At 41.2% G+C, this 21,029-nt stretch overlaps 1 protein-coding gene across 1 annotated transcript in view; it reads right to left on the bottom strand.

Moving 5' to 3' along the window:
* Window positions 1–247: 247 nt before the first annotated feature.
* ATP6V1A (ATPase H+ transporting V1 subunit A) overlaps window positions 248–21,029 on the bottom strand; it is a 65,492-nt gene continuing 44,710 nt past the window's right edge. The window contains exons 7-15 of the mRNA XM_004706406.2: window positions 18,459–18,621; window positions 17,858–17,966; window positions 12,771–12,893; window positions 12,556–12,670; window positions 9,410–9,473; window positions 7,717–7,920; window positions 5,717–5,811; window positions 3,628–3,799; window positions 248–2,613 (exon numbers count right to left, since the gene is read on the bottom strand). Coding sequence (XP_004706463.1) covers window positions 2,521–2,613; window positions 3,628–3,799; window positions 5,717–5,811; window positions 7,717–7,920; window positions 9,410–9,473; window positions 12,556–12,670; window positions 12,771–12,893; window positions 17,858–17,966; window positions 18,459–18,621 — 1,138 coding nt within the window. The 3' untranslated portion in view covers window positions 248–2,520. The remainder of the gene's footprint in view (window positions 2,614–3,627; window positions 3,800–5,716; window positions 5,812–7,716; window positions 7,921–9,409; window positions 9,474–12,555; window positions 12,671–12,770; window positions 12,894–17,857; window positions 17,967–18,458; window positions 18,622–21,029) is intronic.

Raw genomic sequence — 21,029 nt, 5'->3', positions numbered from 1 at the left:
ATTCAGAATGGCATATAAAATACTAAAAATTGGGGAGATTCTGTGTGCTGTATTTTCCAAATAAGGCGATATGATTTCAGAACTTTTTGTAGGTTTTAGCAAGTACCCTGATTCAATTTCTTGATTTCAAGTAACTATACAGAAATAAAGATTTTAAAGTTCATGTTGAGAACGAAGAAGTCTAGAAACGATAAGATAGCTATGTTTGCTAGCAAACCTTGCTACACACACACAAAGAAAGGAAATGTTCATTTAAATGCACTTTTTATTCTTTCATAGATTTTAATAATTATACACAACTTTTAACATAAAGATAGTGAAATTTCAAGAGTCAGGAGGCAATATATATGACCTTTTCTATTGTTTCTTCAGGATGGAAGGAAATTCTCAAAGGATACAATGTGTGAGATTTAACACTGGAAAAATACATATGAAACTTATTTAACTGGCTCCACTTAGGACCAGGCACAGCACAATAAATATAGAATTGCATCATCTTTTAAAAAGATTTTTGTAATTGTAACACATTCTTGTTAAAGAAATACGATCAGTGCCCTAATCAGAAATTCTACAACACAAAAGTGAAGGGAGACTTACAATGGATATCTGAACAGTTTCTCTAGCATCCTCACACTCATACATCAACATTCTTAAAAGGAGTAAGAATGTACACTGCAAATTCAGAATAACAAAAATCAAACTTGGCCAATTTTTTGTCATCATACCATTCATTACTCTCACAATCCTAGTATGCTGGTAGCTTCAAGGTAGGAATAGAAAGTTTTTGAAATCCTTCGAATTTCCACTGGTCATAGGGCCTTTGGTAGGGAGGCCACGTTGGAAGCAAACTGATTAAGCAGCATCATTATGTCTACATCTCAACACATCATTGCATAATTTTTATCTGCCAATATCCTGAGAGATTAAAAAGAATTTCGTAGAAGAATACCTTTCCTGAATAGCGAGCCAATTAAAGAGCTTGCAATCCACAGAGTTCAAAGAAAACAATTCCCTGCTGATTGCATCTTTCCTTAAAAGACCAACAGAAAGGCATTACCTAAAGCAGTACTTTAACTATGCTGTGACATCTGGGTATCTAAGACAGTTACATGTGTCTGGACACCCTCACCTCTGCCCAGAGAGGCAGCAGGGGAGGCAGCACTATTGGTCAGACACTGTTCCCACTGCTCCTGAGAAACGGTGGCCCTCAGAGCTGTCCTGCGGTGTGCCTTGCCACACAAACATCGATAACAGTCTTTTAAAAGAAATACTTACAAGGCAGGATGAAGCAATCTTTTTCACATGACACAGATTTCTGTAATAACAGACGCGGGAGTTACTCTTGTCACTATTGCACACAATGGAAATTGTTCAGCTGCTTCGGTTACAGATGTTCTGAGAAACCTTTGACCCAGTGAATGACAAACGACATGCAAGAAGTATCTCTGTACTTGGTAAAGCTGGTTGGTTAAAAATTCAACAAGCAAACAAGTGACATGCCATTGTTTTTGGAAAACAAAACGTCCGGGTGGCCCCATGAATCCCGACAGCCCCATTGGCCCTGACCGCTCAAGTAGCTCAGTACCTGACACACTGCCACATGGTTCTCAGAGGCTCGGTCGGGCTGCTGAGATCTTTGAAGAAACGAAAGGGTGTGATGTGAATCAAGTGTTCAGTGATTGTTTTAAGTATAATTTTAATTTAATGAGTAATGTAGTATAACAATCCTTGATACAGAATTTTCATAATGAAATAAAATATACTTTATCAAGAGGACGCTAAACTGTTTCACTGCCTAGCTCCTCCTGTACTTTTGTGGGGAGGGTACTACTTCATATACAAGGAGGCTTCAGAAAGTACATGGAAACATTCTATTATCTTTTAATTCCCGTTTTCCACAAACTTTCAAGACCCCTGTATTGTGCTGAGCCCCACAATCACCTGTTTTAAAAATAGTAAAGTTCCCAACACTTCCCCACAAATATTCCTGATTTCTCCTGGGAAAGCAATCCAGAATTGGACCATTAATCATTCATATCTTTAAAAAGGAAGTATTTCCTGCAACGCTGTTTCTTAGCAAATGCTAAGCCGCAAATCCCCTTACGACTGAGATATTGAGTCACCCCATAGAGTACCTGGTCTTCCATTCTAAATGCATTGCAATTACAGTACATGCAGTAGTCCTGTTGACAATTTAATGGGCACGAGAAAGGGCAAACCTATGAAAAGGTTATGAGTGTCACCCTACATGACAAGTTTACAGTAGTGTAGCCGTTGTATAGATATATATATTTACTACATTCGCCACTTCAGGTAAAGACTCAGGGAGGCCTTTCACACACTGAAACGAAGGAATGCTTGTTTTACATAAGACCTACCAAATCAACACGGAAACAAATGGTAATATACAGAGGCACTAGTCTCAAAGCTGCACAATAATAAGCAAGGGGTTGAGATGAGAATTTAGGAAAATAAACACCTATGAGCTTGTGGAGGAAAAGGAGGAAGGAAGTCACAGTTCTAATCCTCAAGGCTCCGGAATGCATTCTGCATGTCTTCAAGAAGTTGGGCATAGTCGGCCTTGATCTTTGCCTCACCATCTTTCACTGGATCCTGAAAAAGAGGCATCATAGGGTCCAATTACCTTTGGAAAGCAAGTTTCAGAACATGCACTAACACAGTTAATATGAGAGGCTTGGAAGTTTGTGGGGGGAAATGCAATTAAAAGGTAATGGGATTTTTCCACATCTGTTTTGAAGCCCCCCTCTATAGTTTGATCATCGGGTTAAGCACGGTATAGGAAAGTCAGAGATAGTAGTAAAAACTGTCCTTTTCTTTTTTCCTTTAAGGCTCCAAAATCTAAACCAAATTCACTGCCACTGAGCCAATTCTGACTCACGGCGACCTGTAGGACACAGATAGAGAAGAACTCCCCCTGAGGGCTCCAGAGACTGTAAATCTCTCCAGGAGTAGAAAGCCTCATCTTTCTCCCGCACAGTAGCTGGTGGTTTAGAACTGCTGACCTTGCAATGAGCAGCCAATTGGTAACTTACTATGCCACAAGGGGCTCACACACTGTATATTACATTATAAACACTCAAGAGGTAATTAGTGAGTATGCCCACATGTCACCTTGAAATAAATACAATTCAACTGATCAAATATTTTTAAAGTATCTATATGTTTCTAATGATAATTTCACTTAAATGTCTACTTATGTCTTGCCCGTTTCTATTAGAGTGAGAGGCAATTCCAAAGTTAAGTATGGGGTGTAACAGGATAATTAAAGGAAGTAAACAGCAGCGACGTCACCTCAGAAGAGCACGGGGATAGAACTTAATGAGCACTGTAGTGAGCTAATTACTGCTCTGCAATGAGTTTAGTTCTAAATTTCCTGGTAACTGTGACAAAGCAAAAGGAAAGCAGGTCAACATGTCTGTTAGACATGACGTGCTGTAATTTTTATCCTTACGGTTCCTACTTGGACGTGATCTTCAGGCCTGTTTTGGTTTTTCACAGTGCACACTCTAAGTGTTAAGTCCCACGCACACGTTTGGGACTTAATAGAAACAAACAAATAACAGATGTTTCCTACTACCAAAAAGGTACAGCAGACAGAAAACCCACCTTGAACTTCATGGAGGAAAGCTTATAAAGGATCTCCCCCATGTGCTCACGGATATTGGACCATGTGATCTTACTGTCACTCTGGGCAGTGGTTTCAACAGCTCTACGGGCCATATCATAAAACGCAATCATGTTGGACAACATCCCCACCGTCTTGTAGAACGGACAGAACCTAGGATAAATGAAGGTCAAAATAATTCACAAAAACACAATCTTAAGCGGGTTCATACTTTCTATGAACTTTACAAAATATTAAAGAATTTGTTTCTTTAGTCCATAAGCAGCCTACGGGCATACCTCGTTTTATTGCGCTTCACAAAATAGTAAATATATATATGTACATACACACACACACACACACACACATATATATATACATACACACATTTTAGATTGAGCGTTTGTAGCAACCTTGCATGGACTAAGTCTATTGGCGTCATGTTTTTCCAACAACATGTACTCACTTCGTGCCTGTCACATGTTGATGATTCTTTCGCTATTTCAAACTTTTTGGTATTGCTATTGCACACATATTAGACTACAAGATAGTATACAAGATAGTATAGTATTCTTTCGCTATTTCAAACTTTTTGGTATTGCTATTGCACACATACTAGACTACAAGATAGTATACTACAAGATGTTTACATGCACTAGAAATAAAAACTTTGTGTGACTCTTTATCGCAGGGGTTTGGCACTGAACCTGTGACAGCTCAGAGGTGTGCCTGTACTTATATTTATTAGCCTATACAGAGGAATTTTTTTAAAAAGTAGGAAATGACTAAATTTGTCTAAATTTTTAAGAGAAATCTCAGAATACATTAGCATGGATATGCATGGAAAGATATTTTTAATGAATTTTAAAGACCTTTTTCTGTTAAATTAAATGGAGTGAACAATAAAATAATTTAAATAATTCTGCTATGCTTTAATGGCTCTCTGAGAGTTTGTTCTGGGATTTCACAGTTAAAGAGTAACCCAAATGGTAGAATAACTAAGTGGTTAAAAACTCTTGTGTTCACAAGTTACAATTTAATGAATAAGAAAGAAAAAACAAATCTGTTATTCCCAAAAGTTTAACAGTAGCTCCATTCCTCATTTATACATAACACTTAATAGCAAAAATACCCAAGCACATATTCAATGTCAATCATGTGCATGCTAATCCAAGTGTTTGATATATTTCAATGCAGTAGAACACAATTCAATCTATATTACATCTCTTCCAAAGAGTCTTCCCTTTGTTGAGATACGTTTGAGGGGTGTTTCCTGAAGGTTTATTTCCTGGTGTCGATTTTTCAGCTTTGTCATTATATTGTCATACTGTCTGCTTCCTATAGAGAGTCACAACTCTTCTATTTTTCAGTCCCTTCTTCTATCTTAAATAAGGTCAGATATAATTTGATAGAAGCAAGATGAAAGGACTGAAATTCTCATAGTTTAAAAGAAACGAGAACAGTAGTATCAGAGACAATAATGAGAAGCTAGCCCTGGGCAGGCGCAGCAAGGGCTAGCTGGGGCATCTTCCAACGGCAGCAGGTGCTCATTTAGTAGAAAGAAACTGCAAACGCACTCAGGGGAAAAGGCTTGAAAGGAGAACAATTACTGAGCTGGTGAGCAAGACGAAGCGACCTGCAGGTTCCAGCACCATCTCAACCACAATTTAATCTGGTAACAGATCGTTTTAAAGTGAGTGAAAAGACTATGCGACATAACTGGACAAAAGAGCAAAATCAAGGTATAAAAAAACCAATGTTGAGTTGATTCTAAGTCATAGTGACTGTCCAGGGCAGAGAACTGCCCACAAGGTTTCCAAGGCTGTAATCTTCCACCTGCACAGATGCTGGTGGCTTTGACCTTTCTGGTAGGAGCCTAGCACTTCACCACGGGACCAGCAGGCCTCCTCAAAATCAAGACCAGGGGAAATACAAGAGTCTTCACTAGCTGTCAGCTATTAATATAGTAACTAAACCAGTACATCAAGCTAGAGTGTGGCTCTAAGAGGAAAAAAGGTAAGTGTGTAGGTACCTCCTCCCTCCAACCCGTGATGTAAAATCTTTAAAATAAAAAAAATCAGTAAAGCTTACCTGTCATAAGGAGTATATCCATTTTGTTGCAGGAAGTCATCTTTAATAAGTTTTGCCACCTCCAGAGTAATTTTATCTGTTTCTGCTAAAGAAGCCTAGGAGAAAAACATAATTTTAGAAACGTATTCCGAAATAGAGGACTGATGGTAGTTATCTTTTAGGAAGCAGAGATTGGATAATCAACGTACAATAACTGCCCCTTACAATATGAGGTTAGAAAGGCTTGGTCTCTTGTACTTTGGAAATGTCACTCGGGGCGGACCAGTCCCTGAGAAGGGCAGCATGCCTGCTCATGAAGAGGGCTGCCAAAGCAAAACGAGGAAGCCTCTCAGTGAGATGGCTGCGTTGTTGCTGGTGCCGTGTGCCATCCAGCCGACTCGGACTTCTTGTGACTACAGGACACAGTGGAACTGCCCCAGGGGGTTTCCAAGGCGGTCAATCTTTAGGGAAGCAGACGGCCCTATCTTCCTCCTGTGGCATGAGTTGGCCCACCAGCGACCTTTAGATCTATGTACATACAAGGAATAGTAAATAGGTACAGCCCCTGACTTACAGTGGGGCTCCATTCTGATGATCCTATCGTTAAGTTCTGACATTACTCAATGTTAGTTTTTAAGCTTTACTAACTTTATAAATCTTATCTGGTTAGGGGTTTGTAACAGCACCTTTAAATTTAGATACAATTTAACACACACATTAGTAAAATTAAAAAATCATAAAGTTTTATACCAATAATGAAGAAGAGTTGGACAAAGTCAGTATTTTGTCAGTTGAACCACTAACTCCATGTGTGGAAGGTTCTGGATTATCCTTGGAATGGGACTAGGATTTCCACTCAGAACATTAGAATTCTGTATATTTTATTCTTCCCTTCATATATTTTGTGGCAGCATCTTGTTGTTTCCAAAATCTGTCTCTCAATTTTAGCAGAGCAATCAGTGTTTGGGTCAATGCTTTCAAAAAACTGAAGTCCCTGATTTAGTTTTTGTGTTTTTTTCCTGATTTAGTTTTTAAAACACTTTGGCTGACATTTTCATTATAAAATTTTTCTGACAACTTCTCTTTCCTCTTCTTCAATATTTGTTTCCTCTTCAAAATGCATCCAGTCCTGATCGGTCAACTCCCCTCTCTGGGATCTGGGATCTGCTCCAGAGCAGTGATACCATGTTCTAGCTGTATGGAGGTTCTGCCATCAGCGCTTCCTGATCAAGGGCTTGGAGCATATTCACATCACTCAGCGTTTTCCACATTCCTGCTTGCAGCTTCCCGAGGAAGATGCAATGGTTCCAGCTATACTGATAGGTTGTAGGCAGTTCTTCGTAACTTGAATATGTTGCAAGTTGGGAGGCTGCTGTCCACAATAGCAGCACTGTACCGTGATTCCATATTGTTTCTCATCTGCATTCTTCTTTCACATTACTGAGTTCTCTCCCTGTGCCTTTCGGGGGATTGTTTTCTTCCATAATCTGTCTGCTTTCTTTGTCCATATTTCTGCTGGGGTTCCAATATTCTTGTTGAAATATAAGAATTCCTCTTACAGTCAGTTGTAAATGCAGCAAACTTTTATCCCAAAATCTGCTACCTTATTCATGCTGTTTTTCCAGCCACCCCAGCCCAGGCTGCAGAGCCGAGTAAAGCTGACTAGTGCCTCAACCAGCATGTGACTACCAAGGTGAAGAGCCCCAAGCAAGACCCAACCAATGGAGCCACAGTCCAGGAGCTGGGAGCAATAGAACACAGCTCTAAGTCGCTAAGTGTTGGTGTGGTTTGTTGGTCAGCAATCATATCAGTAATCATCCTTCTTATCTTTCACAATGTAAGTGGGCCCTTCAAATAGCTGGTGAATGTAGACATAACCAAAACCTCAATTAGTTTAAAATATATGGGGAATACTTACTCACTTTTCTGGGCAAGGATTTATATACCCAAAACTCTTCCTGTTCTCCAACCACTCTGAGGGGAACCCACAGTTACCTTCTCCATCAAATCTAACAACTCGCCTTTCCCACAAGCTGCACAATTTCGGCCAGGTCTTCTTCCTCCTGCAGAATCTCCTTAGCTTTGGTCCGCAGAGGCACAAACTCCGTGAAGTGTTTGTCATAGTGCTCATCCAGGGCACGCATGTACTTGCTGTAGCTGATGAGCCAATTGACAGAGGGGAAGTGCTTACGTTGAGCTAACTTCTTATCTAAGCCCCAAAACACCTGATTAAAAAATAAATAACAGATTTTCTTAAAAAAAATACAGCATACTGAGGTATATTTATTTGTTCTAAATGTCCAAAACATGTAATTCTACACTTTACTGGTTAAACTATGCATCTTTCAAAAATAAACTCAGGATAATTAAAATAGAGTGAAACTTGTAGGAAATGTCAAGTAACACATGTCTTCCTTTCAGGGAGGGATGCGCCTATATATCAAATTCAAAATTTATCCCAGTTTCCTTGATGGTATGTCAAATTTTATAGCAAAAAGAAAAACAGACTCTGAGATTGTTATGGTGCAACAGAAACATATGAGCCAGAAAATAACTACTGAGCTGAAATAGACATTTTACTTTGGTTAAAGACCGATAAATGTTCCGATAAAATCCAGTTTCCCACGAATAAAAGGCAGTGCAGTAGGACCTGACAGTTATTTTTTCTGAGGCTAACTATTTACATATATTTTATGCATCCATAACCTTACTCACCACCTTCTCCCATAATGTAAAATTCAAAATGTTGGCACACAGAAAAAAGACAGTGTTTTGCTCCTCTTTTGCTTATAATCAAAATATAAGAAACACTAGCAATACAGCAATTTGTTTTCTATCCTGAGAATTGCAAATTCAGACTCATACTACATATTCTGTTTCCCCACATAAATGGTAACACATATTCTTATTATTACATCGAACACGGCTTATTATTACATCCTCCTCTTGGAGGGTGGGATGGAGAAAAGATTATAGTTTTTATTTGTATGATCTTTTATTTACGCTTCTTTCAATTGCTACACTGGGTAACTAGCCACTAAAATTCGCTGGGAAGCAGCTGCCTCGACAGAACAACATTTCCCTGGCTTGCTTTCACTTGGGGCCAAATGAAGGCGTGGAATGACTGTCACTGGTTCAGAAAATGGGTGGGCTTCTCTACAGTCTCTTTTCCCTTCTGCCAGCCCGAGGCAGGGAGAGGCAGGTGATGAGAGACCTGGTGGCAAGCCTGGTCTCAAATGTAGCTACCCAGAAGAGGCCCACTCTGATAGGCCCATCTACCTTAGACTGTACAATAACGAGAAACAGACCACTCGATTTTGCCACTATATATTTTTCTGACATACCACCCCCACCTTAACCCCGCTAAAGAGTGGTATGCCTGTGGTGTACCCACCTTCCCTTAACCTAAAGAGTGGTATAATATTACAAAATCTTTGCTACCACAAGATCTACTTTGCCTCTCTCTGATTTACAGATACAAAGTATATTATTAAGCCCTGGTAAAGCTGAAAGGAAGACCAAACCAGAGGCACTTGGTAGTAACTAAAACTGCTAACTACAACAAACTTTAGCAATGCCTTCAATCATTCTTTCTAATGATCAGGTTAAGTGCTTGTGGTGATGCAGATAATATTAGCATTGTAAACAGTGGGGCCGGGGTGCCCACTGCACAGAGGGAGGCTCAGGAAGGGACTAGACCAGGGAAAAACACACCTGAACAATACCAAGAGTAGCAGATGTAACAGGATCAGAAAAATCACCACCAGGTGGAGAAACCCTGAATTCAGAAAAAAAGAAAAACATAAGTAGTCATTAGAAAAAAATATATTTTACAAAAAAGGATATATTTATTAACTTAGTGAGTTAGTTAATTGTGCCAACCTGGCCGATAAACACACGTGGGGCTAATAGAAAGGTGGAGGGATAAATGGGTGGTGAGCCTCGCCTTTCTAGTTCTCGGGTCTCTTGATTTGTGATGGTCGCACCAGGGTGCAGCTGCCTGAGCAGTTCCCTGCTTCAGCTTGCAAGATTGACTTCCTACAAGACATCCCCAAGGAGAAGCCACATGGACCTATCCCGATGCAGCCCTGGGTGCTGGAGCAGCCGTGTAGAGACCCCTGCTAGTGCTGAGATGCTTATTCCTTCACTGACTCAGCTTTCCTCCTGCAGTCGGCATCATTGCCTCTTGTTTTGTGAGGTGGAGGACTTTGTGGACTGGTGTTGGGTTAATGGGTTAATGTTGGACTTGTGGGCTTGGGCAGCATTGGGTTGGGATGTTTTCGTGATGCACATAAAACTCTCTCTTATACATGAGTTGCTGTGGATTTGCTTCTCCAAAGTACCCAGACTAATACACTTAGATATACGAAATTCTTGAAAATTTTCTTACAAAGTAAATTTTTAATGAGAAACAAGTTAAATAACTTTAGATATAGCCTTTGGAAAGAAAATGTCACTGAACAATCTTAAATAAAACCTACTATAAAATTACAACCAAGAATGACAACTATCAAAAGTTGGCAAGTACAAGAAAGAGATATTTTATTACATTAGTTTCAATAATTTCATCAAATAGAAGCAGGAAAGTAAGCAGAAGAAAAGACAAGGCCCAAGAACAAGGCACGGTCTTACGTATTTACGGATTAATTTCTCCCTGTTTTTACTATGACACAATCATCCTTCGTGCCATCTGTCATTTATAAGCTGCTTCTTAGGCTATTGTGGCTTGATGCAGTCAAGCAATCAAGCCAAGCACATGTGACGGGAACACTGAGACATGACCTACAGCTGTGCATCTTCAATGCAAGGCATGGGGATAACTGCACTGCAACCCTGGTGAAGAACCCCCGGCTCAGAGGCACACTCTTTAAAATAATGACTTTTTGTAAAAAAAAAAAATCATTTTATTGGGGGCTCGTACAACTCTTATCACAATCCATATATCCATCCATTGTGTCAAGCACATTTGTATATTTGTTGCCTGTGGTAGTCACCTAATCTGGAGTCAATTTAAGGATTAAGAGTGTAGGGGTGGAGTCTAGGCTGTCAATCTAGAGATAGCCAATGAGACTTTGGTGTGGGCACGCCCTCTCCTGAGAATTCTGGGAAATCTGGTACTTCCTCCTTGGAGGCGGAAGACACCTCTCTCTGCTACTCTGAGACATTGCAGAAGACAAGCCACATGGACGCAACCAGACCTCAGAAGCCAGAGAAGCCACAAAGAGACCCCTGCCAGCACTGAGATGCTTACAACGCCACTGGACCCAAAGACTTTCTACCCACTGGCTTATGATCGTCCTGTATTTAGCTTCATTGCATGTGTTTCGTGATAGGTGTCAGACATGTGGGCTAATATCAGACTTATGGCCTTGGACTGGACTGGGTTGGGATATATTCTCAATGTCCAATTCCTCTCGTATATAAACCTCTCCCTTATATACATATGCGTGTTTATGAGTTTGTTTCTCTAGTCTACCCAGACTAACACATTGCCATCATCATTTTCAAAACATTCTTTCTACTTGAGCCCTTGGTATCAGCTGCTCATTTTTCCCCTCCCTCCCTCATGAACCCTTGATCATTTAAAAATTATTTTTTCATGTCTTACCCTGACCGATATCTCCCTTCACCCACTGTTCTGTTCTCCATCCCCCAGGGACGGGGTTGTAGGCAGATCATTGTGATTGGTTCCCCCTATTTCCCCCACTTTCCCCTTACCCTCCTGGTGTCGCTACTCTCATCATTAGTCCTGAGGGGGTTTATCTGTCCTGGAATCCCTGTGTTTCCAGCTCTTATCTGTACCTGCGTACATGCAGGTCTAGCCGGATTTGTAAGGTAGAAATGGGGTCATGATAGTGGCGCGGGAGGAAGCATTAAAGAACTGGAGGAAAGTTGTATGTATCATCGTTGCTACACTGCACCGACTAGCTAGTCTCCTCCCCACGACCCTTCTATAAGGGGATGTCCAGTTGCCTATAGATAGGTTTTGGGTCTCCACTCTGCAGCCTCACTCATTCACAATATGATTTTTTGTTCTGGGTCGTTGATGCCTGATACCTGATCCCATCGACACCTCGTGATCACACAGGTTGGTGTGCTTTTCCATGTGGGCTTTGTTGCTTCTCAACTAGATGGCCGCTTGTTTATCTTCAAACCTTTAAGACCCCAGGCGCTAAATCTTTTGATAGCCATGCACCATCAGCTTTCTTCACCACATTTGCTTATGCACCTGTTTTGTCTTCAGCGATCATGTCGGGAAGGTGAGCATCATGGAATGCCAGGGTAATAAAGCAAACTGTTCTTGTGTTGAGGGAGTAATTGAGGAGAGGCCCAATGTCCATCTGCTACCTTAATATGAAACCTAAAAATATATATATAGATCTATTTCCCCATCCTCATATATCTTTACATATGTACATGCCTGTATTTAGACCTCCATAAATGCCCTTTGCCTCCTAGTTTTTTCTTTTATTTCCTTTTACTTTCCTCTTGTCCCATTATCATGTTTAGCCTTCATGTGAGTTTCAGTCATTCCTCTTGGTTACATTGCCCTTGATCAAGCCCTACCAGGTCCCCTATACCCTCCTTGCCATCAATTTTGGATCACTTGTTGTTCCCTTGTCCCTGGGTTTGTTAACACCCACTTTCTTTCCCCCACCACCCCCTCTCCCATGTTCCCCCAGAACCATCGGTCCCATTGGTTTCTCCTCGAGATTATTTACCCCACCTATCTTATCTAGATAGACATGCAGAGATAATAATATGCAGAAAAACAAAACAAAGCAACAAAAGAGAACAAAATAATAATAACAACAACAAAGACTTTTTTCTTTAGCAAAGTATAGAGTTTGGATGCTTACGCTCCTACAATGCTGACACTGCCTTCTCTTTCAGGATTCCCAAGACATTTCACCCTGCCTGCTCGCTCATAGAAAGAGGCCAAGCGGGCGCCAAGATATGCAGGGTATCCACTATCTGAAAAATGAAACGAATTTTGAAAAGAGGGGCTGGGGATAAAACCAATTCCCCAAATCATACCTGTTTGGGTCATATAATAAGTGATCCAGTGACTTACCTGCAGGCATTTCAGCTAAGCGGCCAGAGATTTCTCTAAGGGCCTCAGCCCATCTAGAGGTAGAATCAGCCATCATACTGACGTGATAACCCATGTCACGGAAATATTCCGACAGTGTAATTCCTAAATGGGAGCAAGACCACAAGTAATGATTCTAGAATCTATAATCCCATGCTAACTTTTTCACCCGTAAGCATAAGAAAACTTAAAGCAATAAAGTACACGAGGGAGACTAATAGCTGTTTATCAGATTCTGCTCTTCTGGGCACACTAATGAATTGCATTCCCTACCTCCTTTGCATTTAGGTATGTCCATGGAATTCACCTCTAGCGAATGGAAGGTGAGTCAGTATGCCCATTCCCAGGCAGTGCCCACGCCCCTCCATGCTCTTTGTCTTTCCTGGCCTTAACTCTTGTCAGCTGAAGCCCCATCCCAGAATGACGGGCTCAAGAAGAGCTCCCTGACCACTAATGGTTAAATGAGAAAGAAAGAACTATCTGTTACGCAGAGCAAACCTATGCTTAGCTTTATTTGTTGACATTAACTAGACTACGCTAATCTGATAGATATTTTAAAAGCACAGGAAAACTATCGCCCCATTCTTTGTGTGTGGAGGAGCCCTGGTGACAGAGTGGGTAATGGAGGTGAGCTGCTAACTGCGGAATCAGCAGTTTGAAACGACCAGTTGCTTCGAGGGAGAAAGGCGAGGATTTCTCCTCCCATAATGATTCACAGCCCTGTGAAGCCAAGGTGGTAGAGCTACTCTGTCCAGTAGAGTTGGCAATTCTACTCTGTCCTTGAGTTGAAACTCACTCCTTTATATTCTCTACAAACACACACCAAAGAAATGGACTTTTAAAAATCTTAACTAATTAATCTGCTATTCTGTCAAAAGTAACAGATGTTATGAATATGAGTAATATCTCAGTTATTGACTATTCTGCTCTGCAAATCAGGTCTGGTCATGCAAAGGCACATATCATCAATCTAAAGGAAGCGCAGATGTGGAAAGAAACCCTGAGTTCAAGAACCTTCTCTTGTTAACTAGCTATGGAACGTCAGCTAAGTAACTTTATTGATTTCCCACCGTGGTTTCCTAATCCATTAAAATGGAATGATAAACTCCCGCTCTTTTACATGAAAAGATGAAATCATATATGTGCTACACAACTCTATTAAGTCCTAGAACCTAGTGCCCTCACACCTTTATGTAGCCAATACAGACACGGGCACAACTAAGTAAAGGAAAATAGTTGCTAAAAATTCAGTCTCTGACATAGTTCAAAATAAAAAAATATGAAAATCTGTGGCTTCCATTAACAGCCTATGAGTAACCTCTTAAGAAATATTACCTATTAGTAAGAGTAAAAAACAGGGTACTTATCACACATTTCAAATCTGGTAAAATGAGTTCCTTTTATATATGCATAGTTGTGCATTAAGTTCCTGTGATGCCATGACATGCCATTAACCCGAGCAGACATATAACCCAGAAAGACTTGGTAGAAGAGACAAGTGACATGTGTACACAAATAAGCCTCATAAACCTAAATATGTCCGTGCCTCCAAAACAGAACAAAACTCAAAATCAAAAGGCAAACTGAAAACTTTGATTTTACAACCTTTGATAGATAAAAGATTGATAACATACATTTAACAACCAGAGTACTGTTACAAAGCAGTACAAAAAATTAACTGTCATCTAAAAGGAAAACAAATAGAAAGCAGTTTTCAACTGAGCAATAAGTACAGGAAAGATGCCCGCTCACTGTTAATACAAATTGAACAGGTGTCTATTAAGCAAGCATAACTCAAGTCATTGCCATCAAGTGAATTCCGACTCATCGCAGCCCTGAAGCACAGGGTTGGCCTGCCCGTTGTGGCTTCTTAGACTGTAAACCTTCACAGGAGGAGACTGCCTCACCTTTCTCAGGCGGAGCAGCTGGTGGCTTCAAACTACCAACCTTACGGTTAACATGCGAAGGCGTCACCTGCTATGGTACCACAGCTCCAAAAATGCAAACAGCAAGCACAGGTAGGTGTTGATTGTCAAATCTGTGTGTTCGGAGTTCCTCATTGTCCCTCAGTGTTTGACTATGTGAGGCAATTATCTTAAGAGAATGCTGAAAACCCTAGTAAGTGCAGAAACAGAAACTCCTGCCCACGATGATCCTTTCTAAAGGAATTTAAAATTTGAATTTGAGTTGCATTCTCTGCAATTTTACTTCTAAGAACTTACCTATAGAAATGTGCAAAGAAACAAGTACATAAGAACAAAAGAAAATAGTGTAAAGAAACATTGTAAGGATATTCACTGTTGCATGGGTTGCCATAGCAAAAAATTATCAATAATCCAAATGTCCATAAATAGGATGCTATTTAGATTATGCCATGCCTTTACAGTGATACGATGTGGCCACTTCAAGACAGGTGGACGTCCTATGTTAACATGGTAAAAGAATGCACCACTTCCTCCTGGGCTTCAGTCACTACCCACACGGAGAACTCGAAGCAGAGACACACAAGCAGCGTCATCAGAGACTTGTTAGTTTCCCTCAAGTCAATCCCAACTCACAGCAGCCTCACACAGAAATGCTCCTTACGCAGCGCAGACAGCAACTAGCCAGAATAACATAGATAACGGACACGCATACCCCAACGTGTATTTTGGGTAAATACAAATTTGTGTGTGTGTGTGTGTGTGTTGTATTTATCTTCCATTAAAAGATAACGGCATTCTTTTTACAAGGAATGTTCCTTAGGGTTTTCAGGCTATGACTCTGGCGAAGCACATCACCAGGCCTGTCTTCCGAAAAGCCTCTGAGTGAGTTCGAACCACCACCATTTCCGTTAGTAGCCACAGGCTTAGCCATCTACACACTCAGGGGCCATCAAACTACGGCCCGCGGGCCACATGCGGCCTGCCGAGGACATTTATACAGCCCACCGGGTGTTTTTGCCCCATTTTGTTTTTTACTTCAAAATAAGACATGTGCAGTGTGCATAGGAATTTGTTCATAGTTTTTTTTAACTATTATCTGGCCCTCTAACGGGTCTGAGGGACAGTGAACTGGCCCCCTGTTTAAATAGAGGACTCCTGATCTACACACTCAGGGGCCACTAAAAGCTAAGAGACATAGCTAATTCTACAACAAAATTTTATGGAAACAGAACGCCACATTGTTCTCCCGTGGAGAAGTTGGTAAATTTGAACCACTGACCTTTTAGTTAGTCGTCAAGTGCTTACTTGTTTACCACCAAGGTTCCTTCTTCATGCCATTAAACCCCCCACTTAACACTCAACTCCAACTGCGTGGATTCCAACTCCCAGCAACCCTCTGTGGGGTTGTTTCCAAGACGACGCAGCTTTACAGGAACAGATGGTTGCACTTTTCTCCACAGAGCAGCCGGTGGGTTTGAACCACCGACCTTGCTTATCCCATAGCATCATGAGGGGCTCCTTTATTCGCCATTCCCAGCCACTGTCACTGGGCTGATTCTCACTCATAGCAACTCTACAAAGTAGAATGCCCCCACGGGTTTCTGAGGCTGTACATCTTTACAGGAGCAGAAAGCCTTAGCCGCCCCTCACCCCCACCAGGCCTGCACAAGCAGCTGGTGGGTTTACATTGCTGGCCTTGTACTAACAGCCCAACCCGTAATCCACTACACCTCCGGAGCGGTGTCCATCAGGCACTGTCGTTAGCTGCCAAGTCGGTTCCGACTCATAGTGACGCTATGGACAACAGAACAAAGCGCTGCTGGGTCCTGCACCGCCATTAGCCCTTAGGCAGCTCTGAATAAATGAGATCCCACTCCATCCCTGTTAACGTGACAATGACCAAAAAAGTCAAACAACAGATGCTGAAACCCCCCTCCATTGCTGAGGGGATGTAAAACAGTACTGTCACCGCAGAAAACGGTTTGGTGGTTCCTCAAAAAGTTGAACACAGAACGTCCCATCCCCAGCAATTCCATTTCCAGTTACATCCCAGAAGAAGTGAGGGTAGGAACTCGGACAGAAACTTATACATGGATGTTCATTGCCAATACTTTTCACTATAGTCAAAAGGTAGAAAAAAACAAACTACCCATCAGTAGAAAAATGTGTAAACAAACTGTTGTACATAGACACAATAAAATACTACTGATCTATAGAGAGAAATTAAGTCTTAATGAATGCCATCACATGGACGAACCTTAAGCAGAATAAGTCTGTCACAAAAGGACAAATACCTGATTTTATTGATATGAAATAAGAGATACTTGGGAGTGAGAGGGAGAGGAAAGGGGCAGTTACTGCGTAGGGGGCTTTGAGCGTATGTGAATGGGTAGTGGGATGACACAGAAAAGGACAGTAAGAACGACTGAACCACTTGAAGAATAGAATTAACGTTACTGATCTGGAGAAATGAAAACAGCATGTTTTGTTATGCATATTTTCATAATTAACAAAAATGGGCAACTTTCTAAATGTTATAAAGGTTTATAATGAGTTACTCAAAATATAAGATCATTTTAAAGTGAAAAAAATTGTAATATGTTATGTGTACTTTCTAAAAGCATGTGCATACCTACCAGAGCACACTTTGAACCCACCAGCTGCTCCCATAAAAATGTAGTCTCAGCAACCTAACAGGGAGGGTCTACTAGAGGTCACTGCATGGTTACTCTGAGTTGGAATCACGTGATGGCAGTGGGTTTATACACAGACCACGTCTGGAAGGATTCTTTTAGAACAAGTCCCAGTAGCAGGCTTCAGAAAAGTGAGCTGAACTGGACAACTAGCAGATGTGGGAGGAAGGCTTTTCTCTAGAAACCTCTCTTAGAGTCTTCTGACATATGTTTCATGGCATGAACTCCCTCTTACTAGTTTTATTTTAAATACAAAAGGGTAAAACAATTCAATAGGATGAAAAGCTAGAAATATGATGATATATACAGAGATTTTAGAATGAAAGGCACGTTCTTTGGAAACAGCGACGGCACTACACACCAGAACACATGTTCATTCCAAATTACACACTCACCTGTGTTCATTCCAAATTACACACTCACCTGTGTTCATTCCAAATTACACACTCACCTGTGTAGATAGAGGCTTCTCTAGCAGCAACAGGCATGTTGGAGGTATTTGCAACCAAAGCTGTCCTCTTCATAATTGACTCTATCTTACCATCCACTTCCATGGTGAGCTGGAGACAAACAATCTATTTAATGATCTCTCATTTCTAACAGTCGCACTGTAGTCCATTTTTACCATGTGCCCGTGTCTAATCTCTTCTAATTAGGTCCTAGGAACAGTCCTCATGACTCCAATCTCTCCCCTGCCCCTTGGTGCGGTGCTTCTAGGTACTACTTCCATCTCATCAATAAAATCCATTTGTTCATTTCAACAGTTTACTTCATAACTTTGGCCATAAAAAGTTCACATCCATAAACATTTTGCCTATTTTAGCTTCCTTCCAATACTGAAGACCACTGCACCACAAAAAGAAGCTTTCGAGTGTTTGATTTTGAAAAATTCAATTCCTTCCCTCAAATCAACATGTGTAATCACAAATGTACCCAGAAAATTCTTTAAAAGATCCTTGACATGTGAGAGCCTTGCTCCACACAACCCACAGCATTACGCATTGCCAGGAGAAGTTGTCCGGTGTTTCTTTCTCCAGGGGACTGTGACTGACCTCTGGGAAATCCCGAAGCACTTCAGACATTTCATTGCCTCTTTCACCACATCCGACATAGATGATCACATCACTGTTGGAATACTTGGAAAGAGACTGTGATATCACTGTCTTTCCACAGCCAAAAGCCCCAGGGATAGCAGTCGTCCCTCCCTGCACACACCTACACAAAGAAACCACAGTCTGCTTATAAACAAAGTGAGTAGCTGACCCAGAAAAATAAAGCAAATAAGGAAGCACTTTAAATTGTATATAATTTATTTGTCATATATACATACGACATATGATATATATCCACACAAAGATACATATGTGTGTCATATATATATATACACATTCACACACACACACACACACACACACACACATATATAATAATTGCTCCGTTAACTTGCACATGTAAGTGTATGCTTTTGTTATAGCCAATCATCTCTATCAACTTGGATAACTGAAAAATAGAAGCATATTCCACCAGGAGCCTAAAGAAGAGGTATGTGAAAGACCAACTTATACATAAAATAGAATGAATGATATTCAGAATGCTTATATAAACTCGCAAGAAAGAACAATGCAGAAACGAAAGCTAAAAGAGAAGAAAAACTAGAAACAGGTTAAATAATTAAAAAAGAGTATAAAACCTAACAAATCCATATTTTGCTATAAAGGTTGCTGAAGAAGGACTTTCGTCCAGGTGTTAAGCAATCCCTTTTTATCCACTCAGTAATACTTACTAAATACTTCTTAGACACTAACACCTGTGCTCCGAGAGCTGCAGCAGGAGCTACAGCAGTCATCAGACTGCTTTCCTGGACTCAGCAGCTCACTTCCAGTGGGGGAAGCTGCCGAGTAAACCAGGTGACAGCCCAGCCCAGCAGTCCCTTTCTGGCTTTTCTGTGTCTGGAAGATCTACTGAAGGGCAGAGGAAGGGAGAGTATGGATGCTTGTGTGCACTCGTGCGCACGTACATGAGAGGGTGACATGCAATCTGTGAGTCTGTGGAGGAAGGATGAGTGGTGTGGTGTGTGGGGGGGTGGGGCGCTGAAAAAGGTTACAATGCTAAGGAATTTCAGTGTAAAATTATATCTTATCACAAAAATCCACATAGGCAATACATTCCTAATCATAACATAACCTCTGTCTTCAATTTAAAACTCATACACATTAAAAGCTTTTCTCCGGCAGAAAAAAAAAAGCTTTTCTCCTTCAAATTTGATTTTGCTAGACAAGGAGACATGTCACATCTATCCTGTAGCTTTGTATGCTTATCAAATCACTTTTAGATACTGGACAGGGGTGTGTGGTGGCATCAGGCATGGCTCGGTTTGGAAGCTCAACCCCAATGGGACAGGGCCATCACAGAGGGCACCCGTGGTGCTATGGGTACACAGAGGTCAGGGCTGCAAAGTCTGACAATGGCCGGCGAGGAGTAGGAAATCTAAGACCTGAGAGGAAAGAGAAACCAGCCATATAAAGGGGAGAAGCAGGGAAATAATATTTCAAGTACAGAAAACCGCATGCCCCCGGGCTGGGGACAGGGCCGTGCACTTGTCACTGCGTACTGTGACAAGACTGTGCACCTAACACCTGTAGGAGGCCTGGAAGATGGGATGGAAGGAAGTAAAGGGTGAAAAAAGCAGTGAGACAATACTAGGGGCTAAGCAAAAGCCAGATCGTGGTTAGCCCTGTGAGGAGTGCAAACTTGTTTCTGAATCAAGGAAGGGCACTTCAGGGTTTCAGGTAAATAATACAGCTCCCACGTGTGTCTCAGATCTGGCATCCTGTGGTGTGGACAACCATGTAGAAAGAGGACAAGACTGAAGAAGTCTGAGTAAGTGTGGTTATTACAGGGATTAGTGTGAGTACAGCGTGAATGACAGTTGCCACACAGATGTGACAGAAGAACAAGAATATTTATTACCCATATATTGGCAAGTTTTGAAAGTGATGGACTGCAGAGTCTACGCTGGGTGGGGAAGGATGTGGAAGCATGCAGCACTAACTGAGGAGCCTAGGATTAGGGATCTTAGGAGAAGAATAGTTAGAAAAACTCAGGGAGCAAATTTGAAGGAAAAGAAGTTACATGAAGAATGGGACTTGTATGGGGTTGGTGATCAGACTGAAGGAGTTGCTGTCTCGTGGCTTCAGTCTTTTCTGGGAATTAAAGAATAAAGGAATATGTTCAAAGTAAAACAGGACCGTCTAAGGAGAAAGGAGAAAGCACTTATGCAGCTGATAAAGAAGAGAGCAGATTAGGAATTAAGAGAGATGTGTGGCAGCACAGACAGAGCTGCGGGGGTGCTGTGGGTTAGTTCTTGGGCTGCCAACTTTGAGGGTAGAGATTCACACCCACCACGTGCTCCTCAGGAGAGAGACGAGGCTGTCTCCTCTCATAAAGATTTACAGCCTCAGAAATCCTATATAAGGTCACTATGAATAAGAATTGACTCGACTGCAGTGGGTTTGGGTGGCAGCACAGGGGGTCAATTGATACTGGAAGCCATCAATTTATAGTGACACCAATCCACTAATTCTAATTCTAAGAGAACATAAGAAAGAAGGAATGGGGGGGGG

Source organism: Echinops telfairi, unplaced genomic scaffold (genome assembly GCF_000313985.2).
Source record: "Echinops telfairi isolate 266 unplaced genomic scaffold, ASM31398v2 ScPeMD7_6;HRSCAF=24_0, whole genome shotgun sequence".
Taxonomy (NCBI): domain Eukaryota; kingdom Metazoa; phylum Chordata; class Mammalia; order Afrosoricida; family Tenrecidae; genus Echinops; species Echinops telfairi.
The sequence above is the reverse complement of the archived record's forward strand: the minus strand, read 5'-3'. Positions and strand labels throughout refer to the sequence as shown.